Source organism: Polyodon spathula, chromosome 22 (assembly GCF_017654505.1).
Source record: "Polyodon spathula isolate WHYD16114869_AA chromosome 22, ASM1765450v1, whole genome shotgun sequence".
Classification (NCBI taxonomy): Eukaryota; Metazoa; Chordata; class Actinopteri; order Acipenseriformes; family Polyodontidae; genus Polyodon; species Polyodon spathula.
Genome location: NC_054555.1, coordinates 11,235,598 through 11,254,997, shown reverse-complemented (window position 1 = coordinate 11,254,997; position 19,400 = coordinate 11,235,598). Strand labels below are relative to the sequence as shown.

Here is a 19,400-nt window from a genome sequence, read left to right as displayed (position 1 = left end):
AGGGATATTCAAGGCCTTTGTTATTTTTTTATACCTATCCCCTGATCTCTGCCTTTCAACAACTTTGTCCCGGAGTTCTTTTGAAAGCGCCTTGGCGCTCATGGTTGAGTGTTTGCTTTGAAATGCACTACACAGCAGAGGGAACCTACAGGAACTGCTGAATTTATCCTGAAATCATGTGAATCACTACAATTTAACACAGATGGTCACATAATTTAGAATTGCTATTACAATGGGGGTGGACACTTATCCAACCAACTATTTCAGTTTTTATTTTTAACTAATTTTCTACAAATTTCTAGAATATTTTTTTTCACTTGGAAGTTGTGGGGCAGAATGCGTAGATACTTGAAAAGAAAAAAATACTGTAATGCATTTTAATTTCAGGCTATAAGGCAACAAAAGGTGAACATTTTGAAAAGGGGTGTAGACTTTCTATAGGCACTGTAACTGTATTGATGCTTTGAAGAACAGGATCCTCTTCCATCAATGCACCAGACCAAGGGCTCTCCAGAAGCAGATCTTGCAATGTATTCCTTTGAGTCATGGCAAGCTACTGTATTATTTAGCAGTATTTGAGTTTGTTGAGAAGGACTGGAAGGTCAAGTTGTTGAGCACAAATCTGTAGCAGTTTAAAAGCATTCTATTAACGGACAAGGAAATTAAATAACTGAATTTCAAGTGGAAAACTTTATTGAACATTTATGTATTTGTTTATTTATTAAACACCTGGTTGAAAATAAAAAAAAGCACATTTTTAAGATGGGCTGTGTCCCAGGCTGTGTTCCAATCCAAAACCTTGCCCCCTACGCCCTACTCCCTTCAAAGTGATCACTTCTGGAAGTGGGGCGTAGGGGGTGTAAAAGTGATTCCATGGGAACATACTTTAGCGTCATCACTCACGGCCAGGGAAAGGCGTCGTTATTAGTCAGCTCTTGAAATGTGTAGCTTACTCTGTCTGAAGTGCAATGTTGGAAATTCGGGAGTGGGTTGGCAGATTTGTTTGTATGTGTAAGATATTCTACTCTTTTAAATATTGTTATGCTTAAAGTAGCTATTCATAATAAAGCAATAATAAAATATTTGTTTCCAGTGTTGTCATTATATGCGTGCGTGTCTTTTTTATATTTTTATTTATGTTTGAGGGAGGGGAGAATTAAAATGGAGAGACTTGTTGCAGCCGCAGTAGCCATCGTTTTTTTTTTTGTTTTTTTTTTAAATTAATTAATTAATTAATTAATAGCCAGCGGAGGATCGGGTCTGCAATCCGTAGGCAAGCTTGGAAATGTTCCTCTTCCCAGTGAACATGCTGTTTTTCTAACTTCGACTCTAATAAAGATTTGCGTTTCCTCATGTGACCTGTAATCATTAAGGTAATTGAGCTGAAAAAAAGCTGTTTCACTGGAATAAATAAGCTATCTAGCCAACTAGCTTGTTGCAGCGATCCCTCGAGGTCTCATCTATACGGAATAACTTAGCTTGCTATTCGTAGACCAACGCAATAACGCAAACAAAGTCGTCTCGATCATTAATTTGATTCAATTATCTATCTGTCGGGGACACGTAAAATAATCACGAGTGTTATTTATCACAAGAAGCATTATAATATTGCAATATGTTTGGATAGATGCGTCAGCCAAATGAATTAATAATACATTAATAAGTATTACTAATTGCTAAATACATTTGTACATGAACTCCATGTTGTCCATCTCCGGTTCCATTTTCGCCCTGTGTCTTTAAAACACAAAGCTTAATATGGTTGACGCAATACTTGCCAGGTTATGAAGAGAGGATCTCTTCCGCAAAAGTGTACAGTGCTTGTACACTTCGGGAACGCCCACTTGAAGGGCTCTTCGGAGGGAGTAGTTTATGTTCACTACAAATGGGAACACCCCTTGATATGGCCGCCATCCACCTCCGCCCTTCGAAGTGCACTTCGTAGGTAGCATTTCCGTGGGTCCCGCAATATCCACACTCCGTAATGTGGAACGGCGCTGTACTCCGTAGTGAACATTTCCAGTTTACACCTGTTTGAATAATAAGATTGTGTAATGAGTTACTTAATGTAGTACCAGTTGTTTTAAAGTACTTATACAAAAAAAAGACGTTCTTCGCATATTTCTCAAATAATATTTGAAAAAACATATGAATATGTGTAGTAATGTGAATGCTTATGTATATAATGCAGTTCAAGTTATGCCACTAGAGGTCAGCAGCGGCCTATATACTTACCCTCTGCTAGGATACCGGTGGGTCGAGGAAGTCTTTAGTTAGAGAACACTAATGTGTAGGTTTCAACAGAGATTGTTCTAGTAAAGACACGGTGATTAAAGTTATACTCTTGCATCTTGGATCTCGGGTTATTACAATATGTATCTTTAGCATAATGAGGATTACAATTTATTTCCCATTTAAAATGAAAGTGTTACACGTGCAGAATGAGAGGCAACAATTCAGATGCAACATATTTATTTGATTACACTTGCTGTTATCTGCAAAATAACAACACATAGCTTGAACTTTGACACAATGCTGCCTGTCTTCATTTTGGGTCAATTGCAACGAACTGAAAGCAATTTACTAACCCCGTACTAATCCCGTGTTTAGTGCGGAGCCATGTACTAATCTAGTACGCAAGTTAAATACCAAGTGCAACGAACTTGGCGGCTGAAGTTAGTCCCCAGCTGCATACTAAAAAGGTCTCAATTCATAATAATTCCTGTGTCGTTGGAATGATCGAGTTTCGTGGCATTATAACAGCACAGAAAACGATAATCCTCCTAAATTACTTCCACCGCGGAAAAACGATCCAGTGGCAACATATTACAATTACGGTTGACGTGGTTTATTACAAATACAGTGAAATAATTGAATATATTTAAAGCCGTACAGTAATTATGTATTACATACAGGTAACGGAATTGCAATATTTAAGTGATATATTTATATCAGGACTGGTAAGGACGCAACACAACAATATTGATACACTTGTCTTAGGAAGGGGTCGCGGCTCTACAGCGGATCGGCGCTGTAGCCGCTGTGCTGGGGCCTGTTTCAATCACTGCCTGTTTAATGCTTTAATTATATATATATAGTATTCAATGTTTAGACTACACAACACACCAAACAACTTTGTCGGTGTTGCGGAGGGCGAGGTGTCATTTTGGTAAAAAAAGAAAAAAAAAAAAAAAGCAAGGGCCGGCTATTATTTCATCATGAATAAATCAAAATAAATAAAATAATTAAGATGTTTAGGTTTTGTAAAAAAAATAAAATAATTAATAATAATAAGTAAAAAAAAAAAACCTTTACTTAAAAAACCACACTTTTCAAAATATAATTTGTAACAGTACTGTAGCTCAGATTATGAGCTCCGGCCCTCATCAGTTCCTGTTCGGAAGCACACCAAAACAAACCTCAATCCTTAGTACCGTACTAAAACTGGGGATCTGCTATAGTCCACAACGTTGTTCCTCTTCTTTTTCGTTGCGATTGGTTTTAAGTTAGTAAGCAGCTGGCGATGATCCCGAGATAGTACCGTACTAGCCGGTACGCAGCTCCGTGCTAACACTGCAAGTTCATTGCAATTGACCCCGTATGACCATTGGGTTGTCTGAGATCAACAATCTGTCGCTCAGATCTTATACAGACTAATACTGAAACATTCTGGCAACAGCTATAATCACTTGCATTTATGTACACAGAGGTAAAGCAACTAACACAATCCTTACTGGTTTCAACTGTTATTATTTTCAGTTGTTTCTTTTTTCTTTAAATTTTTAGTATATTCAATTACCTTTTTCTTTAATATAAACAAGTAGTGTTTTTTTCTTACACAAATATTTAACAGCATAATCACCTTACTGATTTACTACTTACGCATCTCATCTCCAACAGTAACAATAACTTAAACATTCAGTTTTATTTTCTGAATTAGAATTATCTTAACAATGATAGCAATACTATCAATAGCACAAAACGGCTCGACATATATATTACACACTCATATACACAGTCTTTGCACATCTGTCAGAATTCTTACCCATCCTTTAATATTCAAAAATAAACATAATCTAAATCATATATGAAATAAAAAAAAAAAAAAAAAAAAAAAAAACTGTTTATGTTTGATTCTACCTTTTTTACAGTCAATGCAACGATGGTGTTTATTCAGTTTAAATATCATTTATAATGTATAATGCGTGAAGGTGGGAATATGGGGTATGACAGATACGAATTTGTTAATGCACAGCGCATATAATATTGTAACGGTCTGTGCATTTGTGTTGTACTGTACTTCTGTGTATGCGTGTTTACGTGCTGTGCGTGTCTTTTGCTTTTCCCGCCGTTGTTTAACTGTCTCTGTTGCTGTGTGACGCTATCCTGCGCGCGAGAGCATGTTCTTTGTGTCCCCTGTGATTGGCCCCTCCCGCTGTATTAGTCGTGTGGTGCGTGGTCTGTATCTTCCCTGTGGTTGGTCCGATCTGTCAGTCACGGTATGTTCACGTGTTTAGTGTGTTCTCATTGGCCCGAAGTGTACGGCTGATGACCAATGGGATGTGTAAGTTTTCAATAGAGTAGGCGCTGGGGCTTAAAAAGCGCTGTGACGCGTTGATGTTTGTGGTAATTGTGGTGTGGTTGTTATTGTGATAGAGCAGCTGCTAGGGAGCTGTGCGTGTGACTGACTGCTGAATAAATCTTTTGGAACGAGAACTTTTGTAACTGAAAAATTAATAATCATAAATCCATACCGTGTACCTATATTTTACATATAAAAGACATATTTACTAGTATATCATGTTTTTTTTTTTTTTTTGTTGTTTTTTTTTATTTATTGCTGGCATTGCAATATATTCGCGTAGCATTGGAATGAGTTTCGTGACATTATAACAATACGGAAAACGATACCCCACACTGATCAAATCACATCCACAGAGAAAAATGAACTAACGGCAAAATATTATAATTACAGTTGAAAGGATTTATTACAAATATCATGAAATAATTAAGAATATATTGAAAGTTAAATCTATATATTAAAATATATTTCTAAAGTCTATTTGTGAGGAAGATCAGTTTCTTTGCAATGCCCTTCCATTTTTTTTTTTTATCAATAAACCTGTCACTGTTTACATTAACGGTATTCCTAAGAAATCTGCTGGATTCTTAGTACCTCAATAGAGGGCATTCATTCTAGCCAAGTATTTGCATCTTCTGTTATGTTTTCAACTGAGTCTCTACAGTTTTTGAAAGTTTATCGACTTATATTAGCATTGTTATGATCTTAACAGTCTACTTTGTGCATTGCACCGCACTGTACAGTAATTCAGACAACTATTCGAACAATGGGCCCCTAGAGTAAGACTTTTGGGTTACCAATTCTCTGTAATTGCAATTTAAGCTTGAAACATTGATACTACCCACAGTATTTCTACAAGCAGCATGTCTTGTTGGGTGAACTTAATCAGAGTAAATAGATTGCATAAACCGCAGTATCTTATTTTTTACAGGCACATGTTCTGTGGCAAGCAATATAGAGCACAGCTTTCATTCGCATGTCAGAGGAAGATAACAGCAATGCATTTCCTGTGTCCATCACTTACCAGGTAGGGGCTGTCAGTGATCTGAGTTATAGCTCTTTTGCAAAGGGAAGCAGCTCAGATACATCCTCAGTCAGTTGTGCCAGAAAACCCTTGTACAGAGAATCGTAAAAAGAGAAGGCAAGGCAAAAGTTTGATGTTCTCTTTCTTTGAAAAAGAAAGACAACAGCAGGAGGACTGTATGACACATAAAGAAGAGTGTGTTAGGAGGCAGAAGAAAGAAGAACACAAATTATGTTAGCTGCAGAGGAGAAATGACAGAAACTTCAAAATGGACCACAATCGAGAAATGCTGTTAATGGTGGAAAACATGATTAGCAATGTTAACCCCCCCCCCCCCCCCCACACACACACACCACACACACACACACACACACACACACACACACACACACACACACACACACACACACCTTGGGAGGGGTGTCAGCCCAAATCTTCTGGAACATTCTATGCTACATACTTAATCCCATGTCCTAAATATTGTTTTTTAACTGTGTAAAAAATTGCTTCTATCTAGCTTCTTTCTTGCCGAACAGCTTCTCCCCCACCCTGGTGTATTTGCTTATCAACCACAGGTTTCGCTTGGCTGTACTCCCAGAAACCCATTCGTATCTTTTTGTCCCATACACCAGTTTGCAGAGTTGCTTAACACACACTTTAAGAAAGCTTAACGCTTACATTACATTTAGCTAAAACCCTGTTAATCATATTTTACCCCTTCAACAGAATATGCCAAACTCGATTTCCACACATTTGAACACTCCAAGCCTATCATCTTCTTCAGTCCCCCCAAATCCATCACAGATGTTCACAAGCAAGAGCAATATCCCATGCAAGCTATGCCACATCACTTTGGTCATCCACCAGCTGAACAACATCTATATTCCAGAGAGGAAAGTCTTTCTTCTCTGTTGCATGAAATCAATTCTGATCCAGAAAGTATGGCTCTCCATTAAAACAGATTTACTGGTGGCTTTTCAATGGTTGAAATTATATGTGTAATGGTTCATACTGTAGCAAGAGACAACTTAGATGTGAAAAAGTAAAATTAAACTTGTTTTTCAATTAAACAATTTTAGAAAATCCTGCAGTTGATTTAGTTATATTTAGTTTATATTTTTAAGTTGTCCAGTTGTATTATAATTCACAAACACTGAAGGTGCTATATTCATTAAAATAATTCTCAGAAAATAGGGTTCAAAAGCATTTCAGTAGTACATTTTAAAAAGGTGAACTCTGAGTACACCTTGTAGTGTTCTGAATTATTATTATATATTTTTTGTACAATTTGAAAAATGATTTTATTTTGACAGCAAAATGATGTAAAATGCAGAAGAATGTCTGTTCTGTTCTGCGCTATATAAAAATAGAGATTGACTGGTATTCATATAGCGCTGATATTAAAAAGAAAACATATAATTCTCTGCATACTATCACATCAGACCATCCTACAGAAAGATGTGAAAGTTTAAACTGTACTGTACAATGCAAAGTGAATATGAATGCGTATTTTTTCATGTTCATATCTAGAGATTGCTTACCCGCAAATCAACGAGACATGGCTTAAATTACTCATTAGCATAACATCTTTAATTGGGTGAAATATTAGTGTTTTGCGCGAATATCGAATATCCACCCGAACAGCCAATATCAACCTAACTTCGCCGCTGAAGCGTACGATGCAGGAGACTTCGTTCTTTAGACCCTCTTGGGGCCATTGTTCCAGTGGACTGAATATATTGTATTCTATGTTTTTCTTTCCCTTTTTGTATTCTTCTTCCCTCCATCAATACGCTTTGTATTCATTTATCATCCACCTCTAATGCATTAAATTGATGTATTAAGACCTCTCTTTGTTGTTTGAATTTACTACATTCCGAAATACAGTGTTGTCCAGTTTCCAACCATTGACAATCTCCACATAATCCATCTACATGTTTCCCTATTCTAAAATGATGCTCTCAATGAATGCCGTATGTCCAAATTCTCAATCTGATCATTACTCTTCCGCGCTGTCCAATTCCCCTCTAAATGTTTCACCACTTATCTAACCTTTGGCTGCATAACATAATAAAACCTTCCATTATGATTGTCTTCCCATTGATTTTACCATAATTCCATGACTTTTTGTTTAGTTATTGGATTTATTTCTGCCCAGCACAGAGGGAGTACTAAATCAACTTCCTGTCGCAATACTCCGCCAGCACATTATGGTTACGACCTTCGATATAGGAGCTGCGCACTTACTACAGGGTTGGAACTAGACCGTTAGAGCGTCTGGTCTGCTGGTACATCCTCCTCAACCAAACGACTTTTAATTTAGCGAGTGGTTGCATCTTCTCGACTAGATAAAAGAGCGCTTCGGTTCGGATCAGAAACAGGTACAGTGCATGTGAATACCAATTCACTTACTTTTCAGACAGTCCATCTGTCTTGTACTTAAGACAGAAGAAAATAAGATTCTAGAAGAGACTTTAATAATAATAATTTCACTTTTGATTCTGTACTTCCGTACACCTCGTATTATTTTGCAGTTTAGTAGGCAGTTGTATCGCACTGAATACATTCTACATTAATATTCTTTTATAGTTTTTTTTTTTTTTTTTGTATTAAAATGTTTTGCCATTTCTGCTTTTCTAGTAAGCTGGCTGTAAGTAAAAGTGAAAGTAACATTGTTGCATAGGGCGCTGTTTCTGTGAACAGAACTGACCTTCATAGCCACAAGGAGTCAAGTCTGTTATGCTCCATTATAAGAATATCATAATGGCAGAACTGGAGGGACATTATAAAACGCTTACTATGAGAAATGCTTAACGTGGCATAATGTGCTTAAATTCAAACACTTAACACTTCCCAACACTGTTATACAATTTGAGTTCTCATTGGTTAAAGTGACCAGATTAAGTCCTTAAACTGGGACAGTATGGAAATATTGTGAATAACTTTTTCGCCACTTTCTACTATTAAACTATTACAATTAAAAGTGATGAAATGTGTTAAATATTTAATCTTTTGATTGTGAATAAATGAAGCCCACTAATCAGCTTTATTATCATCTAAATTAACAACGTATTTCACGAAGGCTAATTTCTTTGCTGATCTTGGCTGGAGTTTATTTTTAGTCAACAGTATCGGCTGAGACATGGATCAAATCGTATTGCTTTTCTGATCAAATGAAATGTTGTCATCTCTTTACTTACGAAAAGCATACTATTTAATCTTCCTTAATATAGGCATATGCCTATATAAAATGTAAGGATATACATAGGCCTATCGTTTCGCTTTCGATTATGTAAATGAGGGAAAAGATAAATAACAGCTTCGGTTGTGTCAGTGAGGGAAAATATGTGTTAAGAATATTGATAGGTAATTTACAGTATAATCGTAAATCTCGAAAAACTACTCACTTCTAAATCTTTTGTAGTCATTTTTGTATTACTTTAGTATAAATACATGTTAATTTGGATTCATATGTTGTTTTTTCTGACTTTATGTGAACGAAAAGATACAAATTTGCCCGTTTTCCCATTGGAAATAGTGATATTTTGAAATATCACTGTCCTGGTCACAAAAGCAAAGTTTGTGGGGAATAATAGCAATGTAGGAAAATGTTTTTACACCAAAAGATACGCCAGTATCTGGTTTTATTTAACATATCAACCAGTTCAAACAAACTCCAATACTACTAAGAGTTATAACATAAATAACAAGATATGCATTTTTTACTTTGTGTATGAAAAAAAGGTTATGTGCTAACCTTTATGTTAGATGGAATTGACCTCAAATTACAAGATGTTTGACTTCCAGACAATAGAACACACATTTCAGTGTTAGTATCACCTGCCAGTATCACCATCTAGTTTCATAGCTATGAGCACTGTGGCAACCAACCCCTACACAACAGACTGGGTCTGTGTCACAAGGCTGTGTGGTGACGTCAGGCCAGATACAGGAACATAAACAGACAAGGCAGTATTGCCATGCAAAAGAGTGTTTATTTAAACACACACATAAATAAACAGTTTGAACAGAAAACACTGGTCACAGAACAAAATAGTCAAACAAAAACAAAGTCAAACACAAAAGAACGCCAAGGTTAGGCTGAGCAATTACCTTCACTGAACCTTGTACAAGTAAATTAATCCAGTTCTTTCTGCCCTGCCTTGCCCTTCTTCCCCATCCACGCTGCTAAACAATAACAAACATACGGCTTTGACTTCCTATAAATATACATACTAAATACAAAATACACAGGGGCGGGGGTACCCCGTTCTAAAATAAAATTTTTCTTTAAATAATAAACTATACATTTTAAATCAAACAATAAAACGCAGGGCTTTGCCCCGCCCCCTTTTCACGTGCAGGGCGTCTAGCCCTGCCACAGACTGACAAACTGCTGAGACAGAAAACTATAATTACTAACTAAAAATGATATAAAGGGACTCTGTATAACTTTATGTCGCTTTGCACTTTTTGACTTTTGTGTTTTCCTTCTTTTGTATTTTCCTTCTCCAGTCCAAGCTGTGTGACTCATCCTGCGCTCCCAGCGGCAGTGCTTTAACTGGATGAGCCACTGTTTTTAACACATGTTGTCAAGCAATCTGAATTTCTAAAGCAATATTTATGCTGAAATTCTAATAGAAACGCTTTCACTATTTGTGTGACTTAGACTTTTCTGCAGAATACTTTGCAATATGTGAGTCTAGGAACATGTCTAGTACAGATTTGCTGAACTAGTCATAACATCTAAAGGTCTCTGTATGTGTAACTTTCCTGATCTTGTTTTTCCTTTGGCAGTGGAAGAGGTTATTGAAGCGTCACTGACTTTGGTGTTTTTGTGCTCTCTCATGCTTACCCCAAGCATCATTCTTGCTCCCAAGTCCCATTGTTAAAATCAGTACTGCATAGTTTACCACTTTTTCCAATGTTGATACAGATATAATATTCATATTCAGTGAAAATGATGTAAATAAGAAAGCAGGATATTTGAGAAAATATGACTCAGTAAATATTTAATATAATTTCCAGATGAATTCTAATTAGTAGGATATTACAAACATTTAATTCTTTATCAGTTGGTTTTCAGTTAGAATTCACAGCTACAACACCTATTAATTAATTCTTAAAAACAACTCCAGCCCCTCTAACCCAATTCCAGAGATCGCTTTGATCTGGTAAATATTAAAAGTAGCCCTTTTGTTATGAAGCAATGTATGACATGCTCCTTTTACATTTCACAACATCAACATTTCTGCAAATGTACATTGATTACATTCCCCAAGTAGTTTCTGTAATTCATTAATATTATTTACTTCAATAGGAGAATACTTAATTTCTGTCAGCCTCATTCATGAGATTTCCTTTTTTTTAACTTGTGACTTAACACGAGAAAAATGTCTTGTGTAAAATGCTTTTTTGGGGTTTCCATTCACTCAGTTTATTTTACTCGAGTAAACCAAGCTTTTCACCCGACGTCATGCAAATGAATGGGAAAGGTGGGAGTTGATATGTAAATTGTTTTTCAAATGTCATTAGTTGGGTGTCATATATATATATGTGTGTGTGTGTGTGTGTGTATGTATATATATATATATATTATATATATATATATATATATATATATATATATATATATATATATATATATATATATATATATATATAGATAGATATGTGTGTGTGTGTGTGTATATATATATATATATATATATATATATACACACACACACACACACATGCACACACAGTGGCTTGCAAAAGTATTCAGACCCCTGACCAATTCTCTCATATTACCAAATTCCAAATGGTACATTGAAATTTCGTTCTGTTTGATATTTTATTTTTAAATGCTGAAACTCAGAATCAATTATTGTAAGGTGACATTGGTTTTATGTTGGGAAATATTTTTAAGAAAAATAAAAAACTGAAATATAGTTACAAATATTAATGATGCAAACAAATAAAGCACAGTTAATATGTTGATTTGCAATTTTATTTGGTCAGTTCTGAGAGAGCATCAACAACTTGTTGGATGTTATTGCGCTGTTTTGGGCGATCGAGCTGGCTCATAACATCCAGTTAACCATCTAATTATTAATAGTATAACAAGGGCATAACGCAGTTCATGGTAAGTTGTTTTATAGAAAATTGTAAACCCACAAGAGGTATACAACATGACAGACCAGACACAGCAAAAAACAATAATTATTGAGATGACCTACACCACTGCTAACCATAAAATCGCCCATCAGCCATTACTTTCTGCCGTCTTGGAATCCACAGTAACAACTGACCAGCTCCCTTGCAATATTTCTAGTTAAGAATAAACAAGCTCATTAACATTTACACGTGAAATGCAGGTTTACATACAAAACTGGGCGTGTTTTTCCCGTGCGTTTCGTCATTTACACAAGTAAATGAGATTTACCCTATCCCTTTGGCCGCTGTTTTTGGACACAAACCTGATTTTCCCGTGTCATTCTCCCGAATGTGCACGCGCATCACCATTTCACGTGTAAATTGACCCGCATTGAAAACCCATGATTGATACAGTGTATGATGACTGGGCCGGGCGGTGCCCTTTCAGAATGTTGTTTAATAAGAGCAAATATTTAAAACAATTTATTTCAGTCTCAGTGTTTATTGGATGGGTTATTTTTATTTAATTTGTATTTGTATGATTTTTAAACAAAGAAAACAGTTGTAATCAAAACCAAAACTTTTTTAAAACTTGAATGTAAGGAAACATTTAAAAATTGGTAAGTCCAGTTGGTCCCAATTGTATCTTGTTAAAGATCTTTACTGAGCATACAACTTAAGTTCCTTGTGTTTTTTTGGATCATGCCCGATTATGATCACATGAAATGTCATGTAGTATACATTGTTGGGTTAAAACCATTGGATATACCATTCATGGTTAAGGTTTCTGTTTAATTTCCATCCACTTTTTTTGTATAATTGGATATGACCAAAGCATATGCAAGGTGTTAGGTTGCATCTATGACACAAATGATTAGGATTCACTCCTCTGTAAAGTTATTTTCTTTGGTGGTAAAGAGAGATGCAATATTGAGGTTACAGCTTCCTGCTACCCCCGCTTCCCAGTGAGTAATCATAGAGGTGTGTGTTCCAGTTATCTTACTCAAATTCCTACTATCTCTGCTCAATCGTTTGCACTAGACAGGACTTTTCTACGTTTATGCTTATTTAATGTCAGGTATCTGTCTAATAAGGCTCTGTTAATTAGTGATTTTATTCAGGATTATGGGATTGATATTGTATCATTAACTGAAACTTCGCGTTTACCTAATGACAATGTCTCACTGATTGAGGCTTCCCCACCTTACTATTCTTTTTTTCAGAAAGCTCGTTCTACTCGGCGGGGAGTTGGACTTGCTACTATTTTCCACAGTGAACATAGAATTAATCAGGTTACTGTCCCAGGTTATTCATCTTTTGAACTGCTAACATTAACACTAAATAGTGCACTACCTGTTCATATTGTAATTATCTATCGAGCATCTGAGTCAAACCCGTTATTTTTACATGAATTTAGTGACTTGCTATCTTCATTGACAGTCCATTATGATAGGATCCTTTCTGGGTGATTTTAACCTACATGTTGATACAGAATCTGACTCCACTTCTGTGGAATTTATGAGGCTACTGGATTCCTCAGATTATATCCAGCATGTAAAAGGTCCCACATGCAATCATGGTCATACTCGAGACCTGGCAATCTCTTGTGGTTTAGCTGTTAAAGATGTATTAACTACAGATCTCACCATTTCTTTTTGAGGTCAGCACACTAGTAACTACAAATTCCATGGAACGTATATTTACATCTCAGGATATTAATTCCTTAACTGCTGGTAAATTTTCTGATGTACTGGGTTTATTAACAATCCCGGAGGGTTTATCTCTAGATGAGATGGTGAATACCTACAACACCTCATTGACTGGTATCTTTGATATTGTAGCGCCAGTCAAATCTCAGAGGGTGTTTATTAAAAAAAAACTCACCATGGTTCAGTGATGCTACTCGCAAATTGAAATATGACGGTCGGAAATTAGAATGGAGATGGCGGATAATGAAACTGCATGTTCACTACACTATATGGAAGGACCACCTGGCTAAATATAGGAAGGCTCTGGCATTGGCCAGATCAACTTATTACTCTAACTTAATTGAAACTAATAAAAATAAACCTAGATTTCTTTTTGTACAATTGATAAATTAACTAATCCTTCCCCAAATAGTTCCACCCTTGATACTGGTTCTAGTCCTAGCTGTAATGACTCTTAAATCACTTTAAAAATAAAATACTACACATTAGAAATCAGATTCCACAAACCTATTCTATTAAGGAGGCTTGTTGCACAGTATTACCTATTAGTGCCTCTAAGGCTACTATGGAAGTCTTTTCTTTGATTACCATTCAAGAGCTGACAGCTCTGATTCATCACATGAGAACTATGTCATGTTCTCTTGACCCCATTACTACAAAATTATTAAACACTCTTGGAGTTATTATTACCCACATTTTAAAAATCATAAATAGTTTTCTTTCTTCCAGTATTGTTCCCTGAGCACTTAATGTAGCTATAGTAAAGCCAACACTCAAGAAACACAACTTGGATCCTAAACTCATTAATAACTACAGGTCCATCTCCAATCTTCCATTCTTAGACAAGGTTTTAGACAGGGTGGTTGCATAAAGTTTTTAACTCAATGGTATATCTAAGGAATTTCAGTCTGGATTTTGTGCTGCACGTAGTACAGAGACAGCCCTTGTCAAAGTTATAAATGACCTACTGATAAGCTCTGACTTGGGCTTTCCATCAGTTCTAATGCTTCTTGATCTAAGTGCTGCTTTTGACACCGTAGACCACTCCATCTTATTAAATCCACACAAATACTTAGTGGGACTGTCTGGCCTTGTCTTATCCTGGTTTCAGTCTTACCAATCTGACAGGTATCAGTTTGTCTCTATTGGGGTAGAAAAATCAGAATTGACCAAAGTTGATTGCAGTGTTCCACAAGGTTCTATTCTGGGTCCATTGCTATATGTTACCATTGGGTGATATCATTAGTAAACATGGTGTGAGCTTCCACTGCTATGTGGATGACACCCAGCTGTATTTGTCTTTAAAACCTGGTGATACTTCTGTCGGGGTGTTATTGGGGTGTTATTTGCTGCTTGGCTTGCTGATATCAAGTGCTGGATGTCTCAAAACTTCCTATTGTTGAATTCAGATAAAACAGAGGTTATGTCTGTGGGCTATAAATGAAATAAATAAATAAATAAATGTGTGATACATTATTTGATATAGTTATTTTCTCCAAATGTGTTAATGTCATATTTTATGGTGTATTTGTATGTTATTATTATTTTTCCCTGTACATTTCATGAACTGACATGATGATTATTGCATGATACCTGAAATGACTAAAAATATTAGTGAGATAAAAAAAAAGTTCAGCCATGTGTTTAAGTCTGTAGCGATTTCGATAATGTTTTCTCTGAGAAACGAATGTAAAGTTTATCAAAATTTAAAGAAAGAGTGAAGTAAATTGGATGATCCATTTCACAAAATGTACCAGGTATGTGTCTTTTTTTTTTTTACATTTGAATAAGGTGTGGTGTTTATGTACAGGGTGACATCTGTTTATGGACAGTAATTTTAGCAAAAATTTAACTGCGATTGGTTGATTTCTGATACACGATTTATAATGTTAAAAAATAAATCGAAACTAGACACTGATGTGAACTATTTCTTTCTATCACCAGGAATTGCCTTCAAAATGAGCATCATTCATCAAATAAAGGCAGCAAGCATGGTAAATTTATCTTACTTATTCCTTTTATTTATTTATTGATTTATTTATTTACTTTTCTTGTCATTGGTTGTCAGACTGGTCCAGGGGTCTCAAATGGTTGCCTGGGTGATTTACAGTTCTATCAGCAAAAATACCCCAACCCCGCCCCACCCCCAAAGAGAAGCGGTGCCCCCAAGAAAGCTTTGTTATACATTGCCTTTCATGTTATTTAGAAGGAAAAAAAAAAAAAACTTCAAAAGGACAATTACTCACAGTAACAAAACAATACCATCTTTTAGACTACATTCTGTTTTGTTCATGTCAGTGTGTCTGAAAACAAGCTTAAATTTACTGTAATTTCAAATGGTTCATAATGTTACACAGTTCTTGCCATAGCAAAACAGGTCAGAACAACTTTATCTTGTTTATATTGATTCTGAACAGAACAGAATAAGGTTGTGTACTCCAGGTAAATATGTATTTTTATTGAAATGTTAAATAATGTTTAGATGTCATCAGACATCTGCATATCAGGACTGGACAACTAGTTTATTCAAGAAAAGGCAACAAAATACCATGGGGAAGGTACATATCATTTATCAGTTTGCTAAGCGAATTACTAGTTTGTAAGGAAAACACACACACACACACACACACACACACACACACACACACACACACACACACACACACACACACACACACACACACATATTGTTCTTTTATTTCATTCCAATATTCAGGAGTCACACACATATTATTTAAACTTTATCTCTATACAAAATAATGCAGCACACATGTCAGCACACACCCTCAAGGTCACCGGGAGGACTTGCATTGCACTTCTTGAAGTCCTAACCACAAAGTGTAAAAGTAGCTGTTGCCTTAGCAACCTACTTCCGTTAACCTGATTTCACAAAGACTGACTTTCTGTTATTTACACTCTGAAATGATGGGTTATAGAGCATACATTACAGTTCACGGTACAAATACACTCTCATACAGTCCAGTTGGTGTACATAGTCATGTAATATTTCTCTACATTTCCCTCATTTTCTCATTCTTTTTTCACTTATAACTTTAAAGTCTGTTTCAAAGCTCTTTTCAAAATGTCCACTCTAGTACACTGATAGTGTAAGGATTGTTGTCCACATTGTTACCAGCAATAACGATCCATGATCCATGAATCGCTCTTCCTACAGTGGATATTTTAAAAAGAGCTTTGAAACAGTCTTTACAGTTATAAGTGTAAAAATTTGTCAGAATGTTAACAATGTAAATAAAAAAAATGACAGGTACGTTATTTAAACGGTTGTAACAACATGTGGGGACGTATAACGCTATTTTTGGGAAACTACTTACTTTTTGATATAGATAATTGTTTGCTACACCTACAAAATCTCTTTTTTTATGAAGACAACTTATGTCTGCTAAATTCAGTTCTCTTTCAATTCGAAAATAGCCATCAACTAATGGGCATCGCCGTCATGTGCTAATATTATGCTGATCTTAATATAAAAGCTGCCTTTAGGCCTCCGTAGCTCTGACGTCAGCGCCCCGCCCCTCGGGTGCTGATTGACTATGCAGAGCGTAGGAAGCCCAGCCTCTTCTGCTTTCAGCTGCTGATCAGGATTGAGCGTAATCTATTTGTTGTTCTACAACACTCTGATTATTAAGGCCACACGGAACACTACAGCAGCGATTTATTTAGATAATAGCCTGCTAGACACTCAGCAGCAAGTGTGTCTCACCACACCCTCGCAGCGACATGCGCACCCGTGCACTCCCGTGCACCGAGCACACCTGTTTCCCGTGAACACCCGTGCACATCCGTGCCCGTGCACCCCGTGCATATAAGGCACATCCGTGCCGTGCACTCAGTGCACACCTGTGATCCGGGCACACCCTTGCCTGCTCCGTGCACACCCGTGCCCATGCACATCTGTGCCCGTGCACCCCATGCATACCTGTGCACCTCTGTGTATCCGCACACTTCCGTTCCCGTGCACCCCCTGCACACCTGTGCTCCGTGCACACCTGTGCACATCCGTGTCAGTACATCTGTTTGTGCACCTGTGGCTTGTGTGCTCTCTGTGCACATTGGTGCCTGTGCGCCCACACATCTGAGCACCCCGTGCACTAATCAGTGCACATCTGTTCTGTGCCCATGCACTTATCGTGCATTTCTTGCGCATACCTGCTCCTGTGCCCTGTGTACATTTGTACCAGCCATGCAACCCGGGCAAGTGCTGTGCGCTATGCCGGGTTTCCATGAATGAGGCTCTTGTAGCCGAAAAATTCCCCCAGAGGACCCACATGAATTCTGTGTTTCATGCCTGGGTCCAGAACATGCTGCTTTGGCTCTGTCCAACATAGCATTCTGCGCTATCTGCGGGAAGTTCCAGAGGCAGGTCCTAAAGGCTAGAGCCAACAGGGCAGTGGAGTGGGGATCTCCTTCTAGCAGGGGATCTTATTGTGAGTCTGTTCCCCCTTCAGGTGGTACAGCATCATCTCCTGTCCACTGCAACTATCCAGGTCACCCTCCCCGTCTCTCAGGCGACGCTCTCGCTCACCTACCAGAAGCATGGGGCAGCTTTGACGCTCCCCTCCTAAGGAGTGTTCACCTCCCACGTGGAAGCGTGTGCGCCCCAGGTCCCCTAGGGACAAACAGCCTAGCGGGATCTCGGCCCTCACGGACCAGATTTGGTCGTTTTATGGAGGTGGTGATGGGACAACTGTCACTCATGCCGGTTCCCCGGCCGCCCATTCCGATTGTTGAGCCTGAGCCAGAGCTTGAGCCTGAGGCCATCACAGACTATGAAGAGGACATCCTCTCTCTGCAGGCGTCTGGTGACGACGAGCTTGTGCAGGAGGGACCTTCTTGTAACTCGGTGGACGAGCTGCAACAGGAACCGGAGGTATCTCCAGGACCAGCATTTGAGGCTTTGGTTGAGCGAGCGGCTCAGTGTCTACGGGTGGAATGGCCCAGAGACAAGGAGCCCCAGGCCTCCTGGTTCTCCTCGGTTAAGCCAGTACAGTGGCTTGCGAAAGTATTGACCCCCCTTAGCATTTTTTCTATTTTGTTGCCTTACAACCTGGAATTAAAATTGATTTTTGTTTGAATTTCATGTAATAGACATACAAAAAATTGTCCAAATTGGTGAAGTGAAATGAAAAAAAAACTTGTTTAAAAAAATTCTAAAAAATAAATAACGGAAAAGTGGTGCGTACATATGTATTCACCCCATTTGCTATAAAGCCTCTAAATAAGATCTGGTGCAACCAGTTACCTTCAGACGTCTCATAATTAGTTAAATAAAGTCCACCTGTGTGCAATCTAAGTGTCACATGATCTGTCACATGATCTCAGTATATATACACCTGTTCTGAAAGGCCCCAGAGTCTGCAACACCACTAAGCAAGGGGCACCACCAAGCAAGCGGCACCATGAAGACCAAGGAGCTCTCCAAACAGCTCATGGACAAAGTTGTGGAGAAGTACAGATCAGGGTTGGGTTATAAAAAAATATCCGAAACTTTGAACATCCCACGGAGCACCATTAAAGCCATTATTAAAAAATGGAAAGAATATGGCACCACAACAAACCTGGCAAAAGAGGGCCGCCCACCAAAACTCACTGACCAGGCAAGGAGGGCATTAATCAGAGAGGCAACAAATAGACCAAAGATAACCCTGAAGGAGCTGCAAAGCTCCACAGCGGAGATTGGAGTATCTGTCCATAGGACCACTTTAAGCCATGCACTCCACAGAGCTGGGCTTTACGGAAGAGTGGCCAGAAAAAAGTCATTGCTTAAAGAAAAAAACAAGCAAACATGTTTGGTGTTCACCAAAAGGCATGTGGGAGACTCCCCAAACATATGGAAGAAGGTACTCTGGTCAGATGAGGCTAAAATTGAGCTTTTTGGCCATCAAAGAAAACGCTATGTCTGGCACAAACCCAACACCTTTCATCA

At 37.6% G+C, this 19,400-nt stretch overlaps 1 protein-coding gene across 2 annotated transcripts in view; it reads left to right on the top strand.

Moving 5' to 3' along the window:
- Nucleotides 1–7,851: 7,851 nt before the first annotated feature.
- Nucleotides 7,852–19,400, top strand: part of LOC121297019 (hexokinase-2-like) — a 34,586-nt gene continuing 23,037 nt past the window's right edge. For both annotated transcript variants that reach the window (XM_041223033.1, XM_041223032.1), the window contains exons 1-2: nt 7,852–7,987; nt 15,398–15,447. In XM_041223033.1, coding sequence (XP_041078967.1) covers nt 15,412–15,447 — 36 coding nt within the window. In that variant the 5' untranslated portion in view covers nt 7,852–7,987; nt 15,398–15,411. The remainder of the gene's footprint in view (nt 7,988–15,397; nt 15,448–19,400) is intronic.